The 21214-nt window shown below is 35.7% G+C and overlaps 3 protein-coding genes across 25 annotated transcripts in view; 2 read left to right on the top strand and 1 right to left on the bottom strand.

The window, feature by feature from the left end:
* LOC147495880 (putative protein phosphatase 2C 5) overlaps positions 1 to 5401 on the top strand; it is a 60390-nt gene extending 54989 nt beyond the window's left edge. For both annotated transcript variants that reach the window (XR_015197837.1, XR_015197838.1), the window contains exons 6-8: positions 3544 to 3652; positions 3796 to 4481; positions 4558 to 5401. The gene's annotated coding sequence lies outside the window, so the exon portion shown is untranslated. The remainder of the gene's footprint in view (positions 1 to 3543; positions 3653 to 3795; positions 4482 to 4557) is intronic.
* The window catches only part of LOC147495882 (disease resistance protein At4g27190-like), a 106730-nt gene that overhangs the window by 36389 nt on the left and 49127 nt on the right, over positions 1 to 21214 (top strand). The gene's annotated exons all lie outside the window — the stretch shown is intronic.
* LOC147495886 (uncharacterized) lies at positions 7762 to 16854 on the bottom strand. Of its 6 annotated transcripts, none has more exons than XM_086564648.1 (18): positions 16619 to 16854; positions 16335 to 16542; positions 16165 to 16239; positions 15963 to 16060; positions 15588 to 15822; positions 15411 to 15482; positions 15053 to 15121; positions 12075 to 12172; positions 11262 to 11397; positions 10984 to 11097; positions 10819 to 10860; positions 10639 to 10710; positions 10426 to 10509; positions 10032 to 10129; positions 9095 to 9230; positions 8655 to 8771; positions 8513 to 8536; positions 7762 to 8331 (listed from the first exon to the last, which is right to left on the bottom strand). In XM_086564648.1, exons 1-18 carry the CDS (start codon positions 16727 to 16729, stop codon positions 8228 to 8230), a joined length of 1893 nt encoding a protein of 630 aa, XP_086420774.1. In that variant the 5' UTR covers positions 16730 to 16854; the 3' UTR covers positions 7762 to 8227. The 6 variants fall into 6 exon arrangements, with proteins under 6 accessions (XP_086420774.1, XP_086420773.1, XP_086420771.1 ...); XM_086564647.1 differs by having other exon boundaries at positions 10032 to 10132; positions 10438 to 10509; positions 10819 to 10890; XM_086564645.1 differs by having other exon boundaries at positions 10819 to 10890.

The following is a 21214-nucleotide window of genomic DNA, read 5'->3' on the forward strand; positions in this document are numbered from 1 at the left end:
ACTGGAGTAGCTCTATCATGTCTCATCACTTTAATTAACAACCAACGTGTTCTAATGACAGGTATGGAAGTTGTTGGAGCAGCAGTTGGAAGCGTACTGACTTGTGCGCTTAATCAGTTGGGTGTCAAAAGTCTGAGTGAAGAAATTCAAACATTGAGAAACAAAAAAGGAGATCTGATTGCCAGAGTAAAGGAGGTGGAAGAAACATTGCGAATTGCAGAGGTAGAACAAGGAAAGAAGCGCACAAGTGAAGCACAGAATTGGTTGACTAATGCCAACAATGTTATAAATAAGGCGAGATGATGTGGACAAGGAAGCCAACGTGGGAAGGAGATGCCTAAGTGGAGTTTTACCGAATTGTTGTTAAGCCTAGTTGTTGTTCACGACTGAAATTGCTAAAACAAATTTTGGAGTTCACTGAAGAGATGGTTGGTCTATTAGATGAGGCTAGTCGATTCTCAGAAGAGTCTTTGATGTTTTTGGGAATGGAGATGCCAACTACAAGACTGATTGGTAGTACTGCTGATAAGAACTTCAAGATGGTTTGGGAATATATAGTAGGTGATGAGTTTGAGAAAATTGGTGTCTACGGCATGGGTGGTGTAGGAAAAACCACCATTATGAAGAAAATAAATAACCAGCTCGTGCAAGAATGTAGACGTTTTGAAAATGTTTTGTGGGTTACTGTATCCAGAGATGTTGATGCTCAAAAACTTCAACAACAGATTGCGAAAGCAGTCGATTTGGATCTTTTTGCTGAACAAGATGAAGCTAGACGGTCGTCATTGTTGCTAAGTGCATTGCATAGAAAGGGAAAGTTTGTGCTTATCCTAGACGACATATGGGAGCAATTTGATTTACAGGAACTTGGAGTACTTGGAGTTCCTGAACCCACAAAAGACAATGGGTGCAAGATAGTATTGACTACTAGGTCAAGGGAAGTGTGCAGAGGGATGTGCCAGAAAGATGTCAAAGTTGAACCGCTCTCTAAGGACGAAGCATGGGAACTGTTCTTGGTAAATGTCGGTAAGGAGCTTGTTCCCGACGTGGAAGAGATTGCAAAAGAAGTTGTTGTGGAGTGTTGTGGTTTGCCGCTTGCAATCATCACAATTGGGCTAGCTATGAGAAGCAAAGATGTTGGTGATGTTGATGAGTGGCAAGTTGCATTATCAGATCTGCGAGAATCTACAAGTTTGAACATGGCCATGGAGGAGAAAGTCATTCAGCGTCTGAAATTCAGTTACGATCAATTGAGGGAAAACCACCAGAAGTGTTTCTTATATTGTGCATTGTATCCTGAAGATTATAACATCGACACTAGTGAGTTAATTGAGTATTGGGTTATTGAAGGGTTAGTCAAGGGATCGAGCAAAGAAGATGAAATGCGTTGTGGCCGTGTTATACTGAATAAACTAAAAGGTTGTTGCATGCTAGAAGAAGTTTCTTTCCAAGATGTTGATAGGGACCTTGTTAAAATGCATGATTTGATAAGGGATATGGCTCTTTACATCACAAAATCAAAACCTAAATTCATGGTCGGAACTGGGATTTCATCAACCGAAATACCGCATGAGGATGATTGGTCAGAAGATCTTGAGAGGGTTTCGTTTATGGAAAGTAAAATAGAAAATATTCAAATTATTCCCAAATGCCCTAAACTCTTGACATTGATCCTTTGTCAGGGTTATCATGCTACACTGAAACACGTTGGGCCTGATTTTTTTAGGGACATGAATAGTCTGACGGTTCTCAATTTATCTGAGACTCGTATTGAGTCATTACCAAATTCACTTTCTAATTTGGTGAATCTTCGTGGTTTACTCTTAATTAAATGTTGGAAATTAGTTAGAGTGCCTTCTCTATCCAAGCTTCAGTCACTGAGAGTGTTGAAGCTCACAAATTCGGCCATAGAAAAACTGCCTCATGGGATGGAAATGTTGGTCAAACCTCGAAGCCTTGATCTCAGTTACAATCAGTTGAAAGAAATGATCCCTTCAGGATTGATATCCAAGTTTTCTTTACTTCAGGAGTTACAATTGGAAGAAATACCATCGGAGTTCGTGCAGGAACTCTCAAGCTTGACACACTTGGAGAATCTTACAATCCAATTTCACGAGCTGTCGGACTTTATTTCCTATTATTATGGTGAATTTACAAACTTTGAAAAGTTCAAAAAGTATTTAATTTCTATTGGAATGGAAAGTAATTTATATTACAAAAGTCAGCACGAGAGAAGTCTATGTTTGTCCAACTCAGAGGGTATTCCTTGCAATGCCCTCCGACTTCCGAAAAGCATTCAATTTCTTCACATTCAAGATTTCAATGAAATCTCAAGATTATCAGAGTTGCCCTTCCTACAACGGGTCGAGAACATGGGTATCGCACACGGAGCTTTTCCTTGTTTGAAGAGGTTACAGATCTATTGTTGTGATAATATCAAAGTTTTCTTGTCGTCTAGGTTGCTTCAACAGCTTCTTAACGTTGAAGAGATCGAAGTTGGGTATTGCTCACAATTGGAGGAGCTAGTGGTAGCGGATGGAGATGAGAGTGGTGTCATTCCAGTACTCCCGAGGTTACATCATCTGTTCTTAATAGGATTACCAAAACTGAAGAGCAATTGGAGTCAGCTATTCATGTACAGCAACTCTTGGCAGTCTGTTTCAATTCACACTGTCTCTGTCAAACTGGACTGCCCGTTTATTTCAACTAGGTTATTACAACACTTTCAATACCTGGAAAAGATCGGCGTGTTCGGTTCAAAAGCGGAATTGGAGGAACTAATTGTAGAAGAAGAAGAAGCATGTGAAACTGTCGCACTCCCAAGGTTGAAGGAATTGGAATTCAGGAATCTACCGAAACTGAAGAGCATTTGGAAGGGCGTGATGGTTTGTGACTCTCTTGAAACAGTTATTGTAAGCAATTGTCCTGAATTGAAAAGGCTCCCTCTGTTCAACCGAGAACATCAGTCAGCCCCACCTTCTCTCGAAGAAATCCAAGGAAGGAAAGAGTGGTGGGATTCACTGAAAGTGGGATTACCCACGTCCTGAACATCTCTTTCAAGAGCTCGTTTGATCAAGGTATGTATCATGTTCATCCGTAGTTTCAAGCTTTGAATCTGAAACTTTTTCTTTTTAACAAATTTGAAATAATTTGATAGATAATAGGCCATACTGATGTTGTTGTTCAAATTCGAATTATTCTAATTGTGTTTCGGACGTTTGCTAAAACTGGAAAGACTGGAATCTATGTTGCAAGGAATAAATTTCCTGAGCAGAAATAATGTTGTAAGGATTATGTTGAATGGGTAGTAGACGTAAATAACTCCTTTCTCACATCCATAGAGTAAATAACTCCATAGTGTTTCGAACATCCATAGGGTAAATAACTCCTTTCTCACATTTTGTAATTATGAAAATTTATTATACCCGAGCGGTTCAATGAACAAGTGTTTGACCTATATTTTCCATGTACACCGTGAATCAGGTCTTTAACTTTCAATCCCCTTTTTGTATATCTGTCGTTGTTTTAAGTTTTAAATTACAGGTTTTGGATTTGTTTGATGTGAAGCGCAATGGTGTTATTTAATCCGGGGAATTTATTAGGTCATTGGGCATCTTTCATCCCAACGCTCCACTGGAGGAGAAAGTTGCATGTAAGAATTGATTCTCATTACTTACACTTATATTGATGATCTCATAATAACGTACTAGATTCTACTGGTAATCAGTTACTCAAAAAACTGCCCACCTTTCCACTGTATCCTTTAATTTGCTGATCAGTAAATTCTTTGTGTAGTTGCATTTCGACTATATGGTCTAACGCAGACTGGCTTAATTGAACGTGAGGAGGTGATTTAGTATATATATCATTCAGGTTCTCTCCATTTATTCTGTATGTATGTGCTTGACTTATCAAGAAGCATGTTATAGTACACAAGACACATGTTATCATGCAGAATATTGTAGTTAGAGATGTGGATTTAGAGATGGGAATATATGATCTTAAAATCTAGTAAATATCATATCATGTTATCGACTATGTTTAACACAGTTTTGATCCCACTGACTTTGGGGAGCCATACATTATAATTCTGACTGATTGGTAAATAATCAATTGTTCATTTCGGGTGTTCAAGACCAAATTTATATGCTTAGAAAAGTCCGTGATTGAACAAATGTCTCAACTTATAATGAAATGATGAGAAGTCTTCGACCAATACTTTTCAATTTTGTATGTGCAACAAAGGGTCATTCATAATGAGGCCCAAAAAGCGTACCACATGACTGAATATAAGAAGACATCAGACGTTCAGACCAAATTATACAAGGCATACAACATTTCAATGTGTAAGAATCTGATTCTTAAACCAGTTTGTATGTAACTTTTGTTGCATGTTTCAGTTAAAGGAGATGGTGTTGGCTCTTTTGATCAAGTCTGATCTGACCCTCACTGAGGATGTTGTCGAAACAATCGTGGATAAGGTAATCTGCTCTCTCTGGAATTGTACACTTACCTTATATCTGTTTGTTATATATTCTCATTGCTGTCTTGCTACAGACATTTACTGACGCAGATTCAAAAGGCGATGGAAGGGCAAATATGCATCAAATGGCTGCACGGTTATTATCATCTCAGACAATTAAAGGTGGTGGTATATGGTAGGACAAAAACACCATTTCTGCATTGGTGCTGGGAATGCGCGCGGTTGTAGAAATGAAGAGCCTTGTCGCCACAAAGACTCTGGAGGATTGGACGAGGACATCAAAGTTGATAGCGTCGGACTGCAACAGCTTGGATCCGTGGAACAAGAAGCAGAAAAGTGTAAGACTTGTTGGTAAACGAACCTGGTGTGGGGCATCAGGGCATGCAATCCATGAAAAATTTAAGGTGCAAGTTTTGAGTAATGGAAAATCATTGGATAAGAGTATAAGGCGGAGTTCCCAACTATGGCGGAAGCACATTCAGATCTCCTTGTCGAGGTTGAGGGTGTAGTTGGGGATTTCACTATTTCAGCAAGGGTAAGGGTGTTTGCCCCCAAATGCTTGAACGAGGGCCAAGGTGGCAGTGTGCTCTTCATTGCCTCAATGACAGTCGGTAAGTAGGATTTCCTAACCGGTAACCAATACCACACTTCAAAGATTTTCTGCACGTACGCCCTTCATTCCCTGAACAGTTTCCTAAACCAATTAGGAATGTAACCAAACGAAAGCTATATAGAATTCCCTGGTTGTTTCCTTTTTGAATTCCAATTAGAATTAGCAATCCTCTTATATTTATTTATGTAAACTCTAAGGGCCTTACAATTAGCACCTTCTTTTTTCCGTGGTAGTTGAGTTTGATTGTTTTCTTTTAGATTGTAAATTTTGGAACTGGCTAGATTAATTGATGTTCTTCCATTCAAGTTTCCTTCCACTTTCGCTTGTTGTATCAAATCCAAAACTACAATGCCTCCCACGAACCTACAAAACTAAATAGAAGAGGAATTGATGATGGAAAATCAGAATAATCTTGAAGATTTGAACATCTTCAACGAGAAGAAAAGTGATTTGGTTGTGCCAGATAAGTGGGAAGATTTGTCCACCTGCGGCAAGAATAACATGGTTGGTTGTGCCAGGGAAGATTTCTTCTTTAACATATTTACAAGACTTCATGGGCGTGAACTTAATCAGTTTGAGCCTTTGAGGTATGAATGCAAACTGTAGTACAACCGTACAAGTTAATTAGCAGCTCATCTTTCATTAACGCTCATTTTCACTGTTGTCAATCTAATCTTAGTTTGATCGCATTTCTGAAATATATTGGCCCCAGAATCTATGATCCTAAGATTAAACAAATTAAGAATGAAGAGGTTACTGTGAAGGATTTATGTATTGATCATAACACCATAAAGTTTGTGATTAGTAGTTGTAATGGTTTAGTACTACTAGGACCCTCTGCCAAATGGAGGAAAATGTGCGTTTGTAATCCTGTCACTGGTCAGCTGCTCCAAGCCTCCAACTGCCTCGTACCAAAAGGAGTCAAGGTTTATATACTCTGTCAACTGGAATCACATTCATTAATTCTACTGGTATTGCCTGCAGGTATTTTTCCACTAAGAAATTTATGTTGTAGCAACTCTGCAACTCTTGAAAATGGCAGAATCTTGATCTTAAAGGTTGGAAATGGGTACCATGTTTACGATGTCCAGCTGCAGCAACTAAGATCTTTGGAGATTAACCCGAAAAATTGGTACGTCATTCAACCCTTTGTAGAGAGCATTGTTCCCTGATGAAAGCACTTCATATCATATCACCCCATTATCAAGTTCGATTTTGATGTATTCATAGACTCAAGTTGCAACTGCTCTAGTCTTTGATGTTGAATGTTAATCCTGTGATTAAATTATTGAAATGCGATGAAAATTTTGTTCAAGAATATGCTAAATCGACAAGTCAATTGTATACAGGTCACCACAAGTCAATTGTAACTTCCTACAGAACATTTTTAACTGTAATAGCTCAGGGTGTGCATCAACTGCATGCAACTATGCAAGTGCGCCCGTCATGCAGAGATATGACCCCACCGAGCATGGAAGGCCAACTTTTATCGAACTTAATTCAGTGACAGAGAGTGCATCGCAGAACTTCATAAGAAACACAGTATAGATGCATAAATTCCCTAGTGTAAGTGGGCAATCTCAAATCCCACATATGATGATGAGTGTACAAAATGAGTAAAAGAAAAAATGATGAGACCAATTATAGACTGATGGACAAATGACATTTAACAATGCAGACTAGATACAAAATTTTATAATAAACAAGAGAAATAAAAAGGGAAAGGAAAAAAAAAAAAAAAAAGTGGAGGGACATTGAGCACAGAAAAAAATCTAATTTCCCCTCCAAAATCCCCTATTTCTCTAACAAAATCCTAGTTTTTCTTGATCTCTCCTCATTTTAATGGCAGACTAAAGTACTAAACAAAGGGTTTCTTAGTTTTACTCCATTTTAGAAAAAGAGTTTTTGTGCAATCATAGATATGGGATGTTCGACAGAGAGTAGTGGATTTGAGCAAAGATGGGGACTCGATGATGACTTAACATATATAGTCATGTTGAAGACTTTCTACAGTGAAGTAATCGCCGTGACATGGTGGTAATGGTTTTGACGGCGGTAGTGGTTGCAGTCCAGTTCAACTGTGGAACTGGGGTGTATCTAGTTAAGAGTTAGGAAAGTCTCCTGAGTCCGATTGTCCCAGCTAGGATGTTGCACTGGGACTTTTCAGTGAAATTTAGGAAGTCATGAAAATACCCAAGTTCATACAGAAATCAAGAATCGACAAAGGAAATGTTAAATGTTGCATGGATCTAATCAAAGAAACTTCGGGAAGATGTCTCTGTCTCATGTCTTCATTGTACTGGAAGAGTAAATGTATATGTGATTCCATCCCTACTTCATTCAGTAACTGCAGAGGGAATTTCAGGGCTATTTTGTGCCTAAGAAATGAAAGTGGCAAAAGTCAAACTTCCACAAAAAGTAAGACATACCTGTTAGTCTGTCACTGAATTTCTTCCGTCCACCCCACTTCATGGAAGAGTCTAAGACTGAGATTAAGATAGTTGATACTAGTGCTGTCTTTGGATCAGAGAACAAAACCTTCAACTTATCCCTGTAGCTAATTAGAGTTTGCAAGTCATGCATAAGTTGTGCAAAACGACCACAAGAGAAGCTGCAGTAATCTTAACATCAACTGTGTTATGTTTCGCTGATATCAGAAAACATAGGTTCTAAAAGGAAATTTTATATTCGTATCAACGTATCACTTCTAACTTGTTATTGCACAAGTAATATACATATTTTTCATGTAATGTATTATCACACAAAAGTTGACCTGGGTCATAAAAGTATGTTCAATGCATGGTTAAAATCCTAGATCAAAACTAGGGAACTCATTCTTGTCCACTTGTTCTTTTCCTTTGCTCTTAAGTTCCTTGCAGTTCTTTCTTTCAGGATCTTCAGGGCAAGAGTCCGATCCAACCAAACTTGGTAATGGTAAATCAACACCTCCATTATGGGGACCTGAAGCAGGAAGCTTTTCAAAACATTCTGATTGTGAAATCTCAGTAACCACTTGGGCATTACTGCTCACGTTATAATTTTCTGGATTACCATCAGGGATGTGTATTACGCTTCTCCTCATTAAATTCGGCTTGAACACATCTTGGCCAAGTAAATCCTGATTACCAAACTCACCTAAATCTGAATCTTGGGAAGAACCGACCTGCTGCACAATAGCCTCTTTTGCGGGGAATGCCCTCCATTGGCCTTTTAAGAGTGAATAAGATTTGGTGGGCTGCAAAACAGGAACTTGCTATTACACCAATATCACACGCAAACTTATCTCGCTATATAATGCTTGAAAAATTGTGGAAGCAGACAAACCATCACGTATATTAGATCTGTTCTAGTACCACTTTGGCTGAACTTGTCCTTATCTACATTAGAGCTTTTAGGATATAAACCCAAATCTTTACCTGAAGATGTATTATTTGGAGGTCCTGTCGCCCATGACACATGCATTTAATGTCAAAAGTAAAACCAGTAAAAAAGGTAATCATAGCTTAAGAGTTGAGAGCAGCTACAAGTGATAAAAGCACTGTGAGGCATTGGACAAACCATATGACTTGGTCTTGTTTCTTCTGTCACTAGAGTTCAACTTCATCCTATCAACAGTAGAGATGGTAGGACATGAAGCCAATGATGCGCCTAAAGAGTTGGCATTTTGGATGTCTCCTTCAATATCAAAACAAAGGAGTTATGAATTGCCAGCCAACAAAAGTAAAGTAAGGGGAATACAAATATCAATTCTATACTTCCAACATGCATAAAGTCATTTTGCATGCCTCAAGCAGAATTATAGACTAGCAAAAAAAATAAAAATTATTGGCAAGCCTGTTTTAAATGAGATCAGTAACTCTTTGATGCTGGCCGCAGACCTTTGGTATCATCACCCAAAGGTTTTACCAACTTTGTTAGTCAGCACCTGCAACTAGCTAGCTAGCAAATATTGTAAAACGTATGAGTCCAAAAGCTTGATATCACAAAGAAGTTGATACCTCCTTCCAAAAGTATTGCCTCTCCAATCTCGACCAGATGACCTGTTAGCTCAAGCTTACTCCCAGTTCTGACATCTTCTGAAAAACTGAGGTACTTACTGCTCAGAAAAGTTCCATCTTTACTTAACAAAGTGACCTGATAAAATAGGTGATCAGAAAGAAGGGGGAATGTAGCTGTAGGTACTTCATCTTAACAGTTCAACAAAAATTTGATCCAACACTCCACCAGATACGTCAACAGAACCTCAAACAACAATTATCATGATCTCCGCCAGTACAATCTGGTAGTATAGCCTCAATTTGTTTTCTATAAGATTCTGGTGAATAAGTTATGGAAGACTAGAACTCGGTCCATATTGCGACTTTAAAACATGTCCCAAGAGTTAACTACTGAACTCTATAATGAAACTCAACTCTTGATTATAATCGATATCATTATTACAGAAAGTCCATCAACTATAATAGTGAGAGTTTCAGATAGCAAATCACTGCTGATGAAAAGAGGCATGGGAGGGGGTAGAATAGAAGAGAAAGTGAGTTATTATAACTTTTTCAATCTATTCTTGTGGTCTGCATATATTTGTACAAGTAGCAGAACACCTTGGCCTGAGCCGTCCATGTTTTCAATCAGGTTTCAATTTTTAAACTGAACAAAATCGAAAACTTTGAAGCTCAATACAAGATTAAAATCCTAGATCAAAACTAGGGAACACATCCCTGTCCACTGGTTAGTGGGGCCTACCCAAGATACAGCCGACATGCAGTATTACCTGAAACAATTCTGAATGCAGAATGATTGAACGGAATTGAAAGACAGCTATGATAGCTAGTGCTCCAGGAATTGTTTCATCACTTTATAAAGACCTTTGGTATCAAAGCCCAACAGAAACAGCAGATATACACAGATGCAGTAAATGAGTAAGTAATCTGAACTAACCTGCTTCCTTTGGGAAACGCCAACTGAAAGTCGTAGGAAACCATCATGATACCTTTTCGTTTTTTGAGTTTTTTGTGTGGTGTATAAAGCATGCCACTCTGCATTCATTTGTGAGATATCGAAATAAAGACCAAGAAGGCAAGAACTATAACCATGCAGTAAACAAATGCATCAAAGTTGTGTTTCTACATTTCATTAGAAAAGCACAGAACAAAGCTGTTTGTTTTCAGTTAAATCCCAATATATACGATGATCTAAATTTAGAATTCTTACCAGGACGTCATACCTACAGTATGCATAAAGATTAAAAGACAATCACTCGCCCACACTTAACTGACAAACTACAGACTCATTACCAAGAAGGTTTCTTGGCGTGTCTAAGAATAAGACTAACCTGTTCTAAGACTTCTAACATTATTAGTCAGACTTGGACGATTTTCTGGTGCTGCATTGTTTCCCAGACCATTATGTTCGCTCTCTGGTGAATATATGAATCAGTAAACAACCCAAAGTAACAAAGAAATATAATAGTAAGTAAATAAAAAAAATAGAATAATAAGAAAAATGATACAAATAATGAATGAGAGAGAGAGAGAGAGAGACTAACCACTTTTCACATTGTGTGCCACACTTGGATGATTCCCTGGTGCTACACTGTTTACCAGGCCATTTACGCTCTCTAAGTTTAAGAAATCGGAAAAAAGAAACCAATTGCATCAAGTAACCAAGCTACAAAACAATGCATGATCATGAAACAAATGAATGAGAGAGAAAGAGAGAGACTAACCACTTTTAATATTATGCGCCACACTTGGACGATTCCCTGGTGCTACATTGTTTCCCAATCCATTTACTCTCCCTCAGTTAAAGAAATGGGGAAAACTTAATCAATTCGTCACCCAAACTACACAACAAAGAGTGATGAAGGAGACGAAATGAGTAAAATGGTTACCCACTGAAGATGAAGAACCATTTAAGTTGATCCTGTCAATATGAGAAATACTAGAATCTGAAGCCACTCCTCTGGATGATGTATTGTCACTTTGAATTTCTCCAGCAAAAGGAACTATAGTTTTCAAACAACAAAATAATGAAAATTGAACACTAAGTATCTATTTCCTTCTGGGGGATGCATAAAGGCATTTTGCATACCTTCGTTATGTCATTGACAATCAAATAGTGTAAAATGCATGAGAATCAAAGAGCATGGTATCAAAAAGAAGTTGATACCTTCTTGGTAAGTTCTTTCCTCACCAATCTCAACCAGATGAGCAGTTAGTTCCATCGTACTACAACTCTTGACATCTTCTGATGATTTCAGGTACTTACTGCTCAGAATAGTCCCATCATCACTTAACAAAGTAACCTGATTGATTAAGATGTTAGTGAGAAGATGGGAAAAGGTGTCTTCAGTTGCTTCACTTATCTACTTAGTCGTAACTATGCAACTGTGGTCAGCAGAGCATGTCAACAGGCAGATCTCAAACAACTAACTTCATGGTCTCCCCCAGTACATCTGGTACTATGGACTGACATAGTTTTCAAAAATATGGTGCTTTGGTGTCAAAACATCCTAAAAGTTAGGAAAAGAGAAGAAGTTGTATAATACAATGTGGTATTTCAAATATATTGATGGTCAAAGGAAGAAAGGGGGAAAAAGAGAGGGAGAGGAGGGGCTCGTTAGGCTTTTCTCACTCCGGTCTCATGATATGTGCATGTAGTATTCATGTAGCAGAATGCCTTGGCGTGAACCCCCAGCCCAAGTTCTCAACCAGGTTTCAGAACCAAGACAGAGCAAAACAGAAACCTTTAAAAGTTGGCCCATGGCCAGCTGAAATGTCAAGGTGAATAGGCTTGGTGCTCAGTGGGGCCTATGCAAGCCTCCAAGATACAACCCAGATACCAGCAATGACAAAAGTCAGAATAGAACACTAGTCATCTACTGGCTAACACTTAACTAATAAAATCCAAACTCTGTAAGGCACTTGGCATCATTGTCCAACTGAATCACTAGGAATCCTTAGGTATGTAATATGAGCTAACCTGCTTCCTCTGGCAAACACCAACTGAAAGTCGTAGGACCCCATCATGAAACTTTTTCGCTTTCTGAGTTTTTTGTGTGGTGTATAAAGCAACCCATTCTGCATTCATTCTTTAAGATGTCAAATAATGACTAATACTATAAAATGGATAAATCTGCAGTGAAAAAATAAGTCGTGTTTTTAAATATCATAAGGGAATAGGAAAAGGCGGTTGGTTTTCTTTTCGCAATCCTAATGTTTCAGATGATAAAATTCACTTGTTCCTTACCTATCAGTGTGTGACTATATGTTTTGCATACGGATGGAGTACATATGACATGTATACACGAAACTAAAAACAATCATTTGTCACACTTTAATAACCACCCAAGGCATTAAATGAATTTACTCTAATACCATAAAAACTGACAGAAAAACATATAAAGCACTGTTAATAACTCTACCAGAGCATCAAGAAGGCCCTCGGTGAATCTACAATATCCATGACAGAGATGAGAGAGAGTAACCTCCTTGAATATTATGTGTCACACTTGGACGATTTCCTGGAGCTAAATTGTTTCCTAAGCCACTTCCGTTCTCTTAAAAAAAAAAAACGAATCAACTGAAGAACCGAGCAACACGATAAGGTGTGACAAAGTAATCCAAATGAAGAAAGTCCTTACCCATGGAGGATGAACTATTTCCAGCATTTTTACCATTGAGTCTACCAAAATTCTCTATATATCGCTTATCCAAATGCTTATGTGTAAGTTTTTTTTTTTTAATTGAAGACTCCAAATGCTTACTTTATATATTAGAATTGAAGTGTGTGAATATATTAGTAAAGTTAAATTGAAGTATTTTTTTTTAATTAAAGACTCCAAATGTTTGCTTTAGATATCATAATTGAAGTGTGTGAATATATATATTAGTATATATCTCTCATGTGGTTACAAATTTTGACCGCATAGTTTGAAGTAAGAAACCCATCTGGTTAAGTCTGATTGTGTGTATGGCATGTGATCATGACATTTTCTCACATTGCGATTAATCAATCAAATAAAACTATACGTTTTCTTAAAACCAAAAACAAAATAGGAGATTTCACTAGAGATTTGAAGTACAACCTAATTCCAGCCATTTTACCATGCAATGTGCCAAACTTTTGTCTAGGTTTTTTAACCATTTCTTGAACGTTTTTCAAATCGGATAACAAAGGCTTAGACTTGTCTTCAATATCCAGAATATCAACAAGATAACCACTAAAATTCAATGTTTTACCACATTCAACTGCTTCACCCTTCTTCAAGAACCTACTATCTATCGCCATCCCATTCTCATCGTAGAGATAAAACTGCAAACAACAAATTCCAAAAATTTATTCCAGTCTCAAATAAAAAATATCGAGAAACAAAACAATTAGACATACCTTTAAGTGATAAAACACCGTCTTGATAAAGTTTCCTCTTTTGTTTTAAGTGTTTCGTGTATGTCACTGTCCATTTCTTCAATTCTTCCATCGTCGTCAGTTTTCGTGTAGGGAAAGTTTAAGAAATTATTAATTGAATTTTATCTGAAAAAAAATAATTTTTTTAAGGGAAACATAGATTTAGCCCAAGTAATTTTTATTAATATCAATTATGACTTTCTCTAATATATATATATATATATATAGCACTTCTTCAAGTCTTGTAGTCGTATATATATATATATATATATATATATATATATATATATATATATATATATATATATATATATATATATATGCAAACGCTACTATCACTACTACTGTACTACATGTGTATACCAACATTATTATACATGTGTATAGCACGCATGCAAACACTATTATATATATCTATATACCACACATGCATACAGCACACACCATTATGCATATGTGTAAGTTTTTTTTTTTTAATTGAAGACTCCAAATGCTTACTTTATATATTAGAATTGAAGTGTGTGAATATATTAGTAAAGTTAAATTGAAGTATTTTTTTTTAATTAAAGACTCCAAATGTTTGCTTTAGATATCATAATTGAAGTGTGTGAATATATATATTAGTATATATCTCTCATGTGGTTACAAATTTTGACCGCATAGTTTGAAGTAAGAAACCCATCTGGTTAAGTCTGATTGTGTGTATGGCATGTGATCATGACATTTTCTCACATTGCGATTAATCAATCAAATAAAACTATACGTTTTCTTAAAACCAAAAACAAAATAGGAGATTTCACTAGAGATTTGAAGTACAGAACAAAACAGAAACCTTTAAAAGTTGGCCCATGGCCAGCTGAAATGTCAAGATGAATAGGCTTGGTGCTCAGTGGGGCCTATGCAAGCCTCCAAGATACAACCCAGATACCAGCAATGACAAAAGTCAGAATAGAACACTAGTCATCTACTGGCTAGCACTTAACTAATAAAATCCAAACTCTGTAAGGCACTTGGCATCATTGTCCAACTGAATCACTAGGAATCCTTAGGTATGTAATATGAGCTAACCTGCTTCCTCTGGCAAACACCAACTGAAAGTCGTAGGACCCCATCATGAAACTTTTTCGCTTTCTGAGTTTTTTGTGCGGTGTATAAAGCAACCCATTCTGCATTCATTCTTTAAGATATCAAATAATGACTAATACTATAAAACAGATAAATCTGCAGTGAAAAAATAAGTCGTGTTTTTAAATATCATAAGGGAATAGGAAAAGCCGGTTGGTTTTCTTTCCGCAATCCTAATGTTTCAGATGATAAAAGTCACTTGTTCCTTACCCATCAGTGTGTGACTATATGTTTTACATACGGATGGAGTACATATGACATGTATACACGAAACTAAAAACAATCATTTGTCACACTTTAATAACCACCCAAGGCATTAAATGAATTTACTCTAATACCATAAAAACTGACAGAAAATCATATAAAGCACTGTTAATAACTCTACCAGAACATCAAGAAGGCCTTCGGTGAATCTACAAAAAGCTGACCTCTTTTGTTATTCGCATTTGGTTGCTTGTCAGGTTCTACGTTTTTTCCCAAGCCACTACTTTTGCTCGCTGAAATTGAAAACATAACGAGAAGTAAAAAATGCATTTAAGTGAACAACCCAAAACTACAGAGAATCAGAACTAGTAAACAACAAATCAACACACTGATAGTGAAATAGATGTCTCTTCATTACACATGATCTACATCCGGCCTTTTTACCATAACACCATGCAATCTACTTTAATACACTCATTTAAAAAAATAATTGTTATACACCAATCAACTCTAAGATCATAAAATCATAAAGCTCTTAACACTACCGGTAATCTGCAAAAGACGGAGATGGGAGAGAGTAACCTCCTTGAATATTATGTGTCACACTTGGACGATTTCCTGGAGCTAAATTGTTTCCTAAGCCACTTCCGTTCTCTATAAAAAATAATAATAATAATAAAAAAAAAAAACCGAATCAACTGAAAAACCGAGCACCACGATAAGGTGTGACGAAGTAATCCAAATGAAGAAAGTCCTTACCCACGGAGGATGAACTATTTCCAGCATTTTTACCATTGAGTCTACCAAAATTCTCTATAGATCGCTTAACCCTTCCTTGAACATTCGAATCTGGTATAGGCTGACAGTTCTCTTCAAGATTCCCAATATCAACTAGATAACCTTCAAATGTTAATGTTTCTCCGTATCTTACTACTTCATCCTTCTTCAAGAACCTACTTTCTAAGAGTTTATCACGATCATCATAAAGGAAGACCTGCACACCGCCATACTAAGAATTAGTTTCAATAATCAGCTGAAGAAATCACTTCATTATTATGAGAGGCCTTGTTATCATTGTCGAACAGAAAAACTAGAGATCCTTTGGCAGAAAAATGCAAACATATGTGAACTAACCTGCTTAGTGTGGGAAAGACCAACTACAAGGCGCAGAATCCCATCATGATACTTTTTAGCTTTTTGAGTTTTTTGCGTGGTGTATAAAACATGCCATTCTGCATCAGTCTTTAAAATGTTAAAACAATGACTAAGAAATATAAATCAGCTGTAACAAATGCATCAAGTTTGTTTGTCTAATTAGTAAACACACATAACAAACCTGTTGTTTTTTCCTTTTCTTCTTCTTTTACTTTTACTTCAAAGTGTTTCAAAGGTGATGGTTTGAGTTCAGTCCCTGTCACAGAGGCAATATACTATAATTATTAAAAATGAATCATATCCAGTGAAGGCTTAACAAATGAAAAAACAAACTAATTCCAGCCATTTTACCATGCAATGTGCCAAACTTTTGTCTAGGTTTTTTAACCATTTCTTGAACGTTTTTCAAATCGGATAACAAAGGCTTAGACTTGTCTTCAATATCCAGAATATCAACAAGATAACCACTAAAATTCAATGTTTTACCACATTCAACTGCTTCACCCTTCTTCAAGAACCTACTATCTATCACCATCCCATTCTCATCGTAGAGATAAAACTGCAAAACAACAAATTCCAAAAATTTATTCCAGTCTCAAATAAAAAATATCGAGAAACAAAACAATTAGACATACCTTGTGAGTGCCGTTAGAGCAGTGAAGTTGTAAAACACCGTCTTGATAAAGTTTCCTCTTTTGTTTTAAGTGTTTCGTGTATGTCACTGTCCATTTCTTCAATTCTTCCATCGTCGTCAGTTTTCGTGTGGGGAAAGTTTAAGAAATTATTAATTGAATTTTATCTGAAAAAATAATTTTACTTCTGGCGGGAAACATTTTCCCTCCATCGATTACGATAGATTTAGCCCAAGTTATTTTTTATTAATATCAATTATGATTTTCTCTAATATATATATATATATATGCAAACACTACTATGTACTACTACTGTACTACATGTGTATACCAACATGCCCCACACACCATTATATATGTGTATAATACATATGCAAACATTATTATACATGTGTATAACACGCATGCAAACACTATTATATACGTATATACCACACATGCATACAGCACACACCATTATGCATACTAGCAAAATGCATGTGCTCTGCACATGAATGACAAATAAATTTTATTGGAGAGTATGTGAATATGAACACACATACAGTTGTAATAGATATACACTCATCCGAAAAAAAAGGGAAAATTAACATGTATGACAAATACTTCTTATTCCAATTATAATTGATAGTTGGGCATAACTTTTCAAACCTCTTTTGTTCGAAAATGTTGTTAATAATGAATCTTACAAAGTCGTATAATTGCTACATATTAATTTCATATGTGAGTTTGGCACTAAAATGGTTGTTACATAATCCAAAAAGAATAGAGAATTTTACAAACAAAACATTACACGGAGTATGACATCCAATTCAAAACTCATATAAGCAATTCAGTAGAACATGAGACTATTGTGCTCCAACGTTCTGATGGAGTGTAGGCTTTTCATCAAATTACCAACTTATACACCAAGCGTACAATGATCGTACGGATATCCATGGATTCAAAATGAAGAAATGGTATACAAATCTATATTGTTGGTGCAGCTCATCTGAATGTATAGCAATGAGAAATACCATTGTTTAAGAATTTGGTCTAGACTATACAGTAGAACAGGTGTTACACGTGTTGATCTTTCTCAAACATCAACGACGTGTCAATTTCAGTGACCAGAGCTCCATGATTAATCGAGTTGATGCTGCCATTAGGTATGAGCACCTCTGACCTGTAGTAGAAAAATTCCAGCTCAGAATGTACTAATAAAATTTATTAAACCAATAATTAAATTTCAAAACAATACACATACCTTTCTACTATATATTTCCCCTCTTTGTTTATCCAAGTTGCATAAACTCAAACTGCAATGCAAATTGTGTAAGTTTTTAAGTCGGAAACATGCAATGCATGTGAATGACAGGACGATGTAATTGTATAGTACTGGTTAGAAACTATTATTATGCGGTAATAATTTCATTAAATGTATTCATTCATGATATATTTTGTCTATGTAAATACCGGCAGTGCATGTACGCCTATAATTATTTTGAATAGATGTGTCTGGGTTCAACATTTTTTTCAAATTTATTTCTTGCAGAGTTGGCGTGAAATTGCCTACAGTGGAAGTGAGGTATGAGAATGTTTGAGTGGATGCAAAGTGTAAAGTAGTCCATGGAAAGCCCCTACCTACATTATGGAACTCTCTCAAAAGCAAGGCCCAAATATCGCTGAGATATCCGAGATATAACCAATATATCTCGTTTTTTTGGTACACCAAGATGGAAATATCCGATATATCTCAACCGAATATTGAATCTATTTTTGTCCGATATATTTTGTAATTTCCGATATAACGATATATATCAACCGATATATACAATATAACCGATATTAATTATTGCCTTTGACCGATAATATTTACTTTGACTGAATATTGTTGACTTTGACCAGTATATTGACTATATTTCCAATATAATCGACAATATTTCCGATATATCGACATACAAAACAAAATTTTGACTGGTCAACAAAAAAATATATAATTCCGATATATCCGATATATCTTGGTTTTTGGGTACATCGAAATATTCACAGAATTCGATATTTTGGGCTTTGCTCAAAAGCAATTTCTCGGTGAGATCCATCTATTTCTTGTTTCTGGGCCTTGTTGGACTATGGGCTGGGCCAGATGCCCATTATCACCACTGTATGTGTGCAGGTTTTGCGTTTAATCTCCCTTTACCTTCAAGTGGCTACATAAAAACCCCCTCCTTACGGACTAAACCATAAAACCCCCCTGTTTTTTTTATGCATCCAGAACTTACCAAAATACCCACGTAATTAAAACAACTTGGGCCAGCTTTATCTCTCTTTACGAGAGAAAACTTCTCCAAAAACTCAGAACCATCTCAAATGGTATTGTCTTCCCCACAATCCCAAATTCTAAGAATTTAATATCGATTTTATGGTGGAAGAATTAAAGAAGGTTATAGATTCATTCGAACGACAATTTCGAAGATTGAAAACAGGGTGAAGATAATGAAAATTCAATTTCTAAATTTGTTCTCATTATATATTAGATTAAATATCGACATTGTTGATTTCCTACTTGAAAAGATAAATCCAAATACTAAAGATTGAATGTTAATATTGGTTGTAAAAGTTTTGCAACAAAACTTGTGTTTGGTCGTTTGGGTTTGTTGGGGATCTTTTTCTTTTTGGTTCTAGCTTTCACAACGATTAGAGAGTTAAACTATGCAAATTAAAATTTTCAGAGTGATGTGATATTACTATGTAGTTTTAAGTTCGCATAATACTACTACTATGCATTTTTAAATTTGCATAGTACAAATATTTTTTCATCAGACATGTTTTGTTTCACAAATCTACATTAGGCATGTTTTGTTTCACAAATCTACTATGTAAACTTAAATTTTCATATGTAAATTCCAATTTTCTTATATCAAACTACTATGTAAATTCAAAATTTCATATATCAAATTATTCTGTAAAATTAAATTTTCATATGTTAAACTACTATGTAAATTTAAATTTCCACATGAAAATCAGAAGTCGAGCTTGTTCGGATTTTAAAGTTGGTATGGTAATAATTGTTACTATGCATTCTTCTATTTTCTAAGTAGTCAATTCAAAAATTCATGATGTTAGAGTTTTGATAAGCCTTAATAGGTAGGTCTTTGAGTGTTTGTGTCTTTGAAGCTGTTATTATATGAAGTTATTTAGAAAAAAAATATGCAGTTATGGAGATGTAAACATGTGGTGATGGTACATAGTAAGACTTAAGTCGAAATGTTATTTTTCCCTGGGTTCGATTATTAAAGGTTGTCAAGTCCATATAGTAGTTTTACTCTGCAATCTTAAATTTTCATAGTAGCTTTATCCTGCAATCTTAAAATTCACTCTGCAATATTAATTTTTCATAGTGGTTTTATTCTGCAATCTTACATTTTTATAGTACTTTTACTCTACATTCTTAAATTTTACTCTGCAATCTTAAATTTGCATAGTAGTTTTACTCTGCAATCTTAAATTTTCATAGCAGTTTTACTATGTAAATATTGATTTACATATACATGACTATGTAAAAATACATTTACATTCTGTCAGGTGTCGAACAATTTTTATTACCAAAAAGTAACTATGTAAATGTAAGTTTTCATAGGTTAAGTTACTATGTAAATATAGATTTACATATATAATGACTATGTAAAAATACATTTACATATATTATGTTAGGTGTCAGGCTAATTTCAGTCGTCCCAAAAGTTACTGTGTAAAAATATCTTTACACACTAATACAAAACCGCTTTTAACTAGTTGTTTTAAAAATCTCTAACTAAAAATCATAACATATAAAATCCAATGTCAAACTATAAAATCCAACAACATCCAAAAAAAAGAAAGCAGGTTCATCGACATCTCGTTTTTTATATACGAGCAACATCAAAGAATAGATCAAAGCATAATGCAAAATTATCAACATCTTGCTCTTATATAAGAGCAACCATCAAATAGCAAATAATTGAATCGGTGCAGAGCATGTTGTAGGAGTAGAGCCCACTCTTGGATTGCGATGGTCATAGCAAGGGCACTTGTTCTTCTTCCTACCTCTTGCAACACCAGTGCTCTGCTTCCGTTTCTTGTTTGGTCTTCCAACTATTGCCGATTAGACATCATTTTCATAATTTTTCCACGGATCTTGTCCACCATTGTAGTGATAGGCAAGTGGTGTTCTAGCATAATCCAAGAGTTGAAGTTTGCGGTGGCCATAGCAACGGTACTCACTTTTCACCCAACAGAAGCACGCCAAGGATTGAAGCTCCGAGTCTGTCTCTATCACACTATGCTTCAAAGAACGAATAAAATGAAATGTCCAATGGATAAAGGAATAAAATCCAACTATTTTCCCCCTTAAAATCCATGATAATACAATTAGCGCCAAGACGAACACTAGTTAGGATTTTGCAACAAATGACAGAAAAGCACAATCCCTCCATTTCATTGCATTTACAAAAACAATGTCAAAATTGATGAACACTATGCAAATCTAACTTTTCATAGTAATAACACCATGCCAAAACTGATGAATCACTACGAAAATTTTACTTTTCATAACAAATTCAAATCTAATAGAAACACATAAAA

Source organism: Coptis chinensis, chromosome 6, assembly GCF_015680905.1.
Source record: "Coptis chinensis isolate HL-2020 chromosome 6, ASM1568090v1, whole genome shotgun sequence".
Lineage (NCBI taxonomy): Eukaryota > Viridiplantae > Streptophyta > Magnoliopsida > Ranunculales > Ranunculaceae > Coptis > Coptis chinensis.

Excerpts from the sequence above, each read along its gene's own strand:
- LOC147495886 (XM_086564645.1), bottom strand. The coding sequence starts at position 16,729 with ATGGAAGAATTGAAGAAATGGACAGTGACATACACGAAACACTTAAAA. Across the intron at positions 10,510-10,638 it reads GGCACACAATGTGAAAAGTG|AGAGCGAACATAATGGTCTG; the intron begins GTTAGTCTCTCT and ends TATATTCACCAG. Across the intron at positions 8,537-8,654 it reads AAACAAGACCAAGTCATATG|GACCTCCAAATAATACATCT; the intron begins GTTTGTCCAATG and ends CATGGGCGACAG.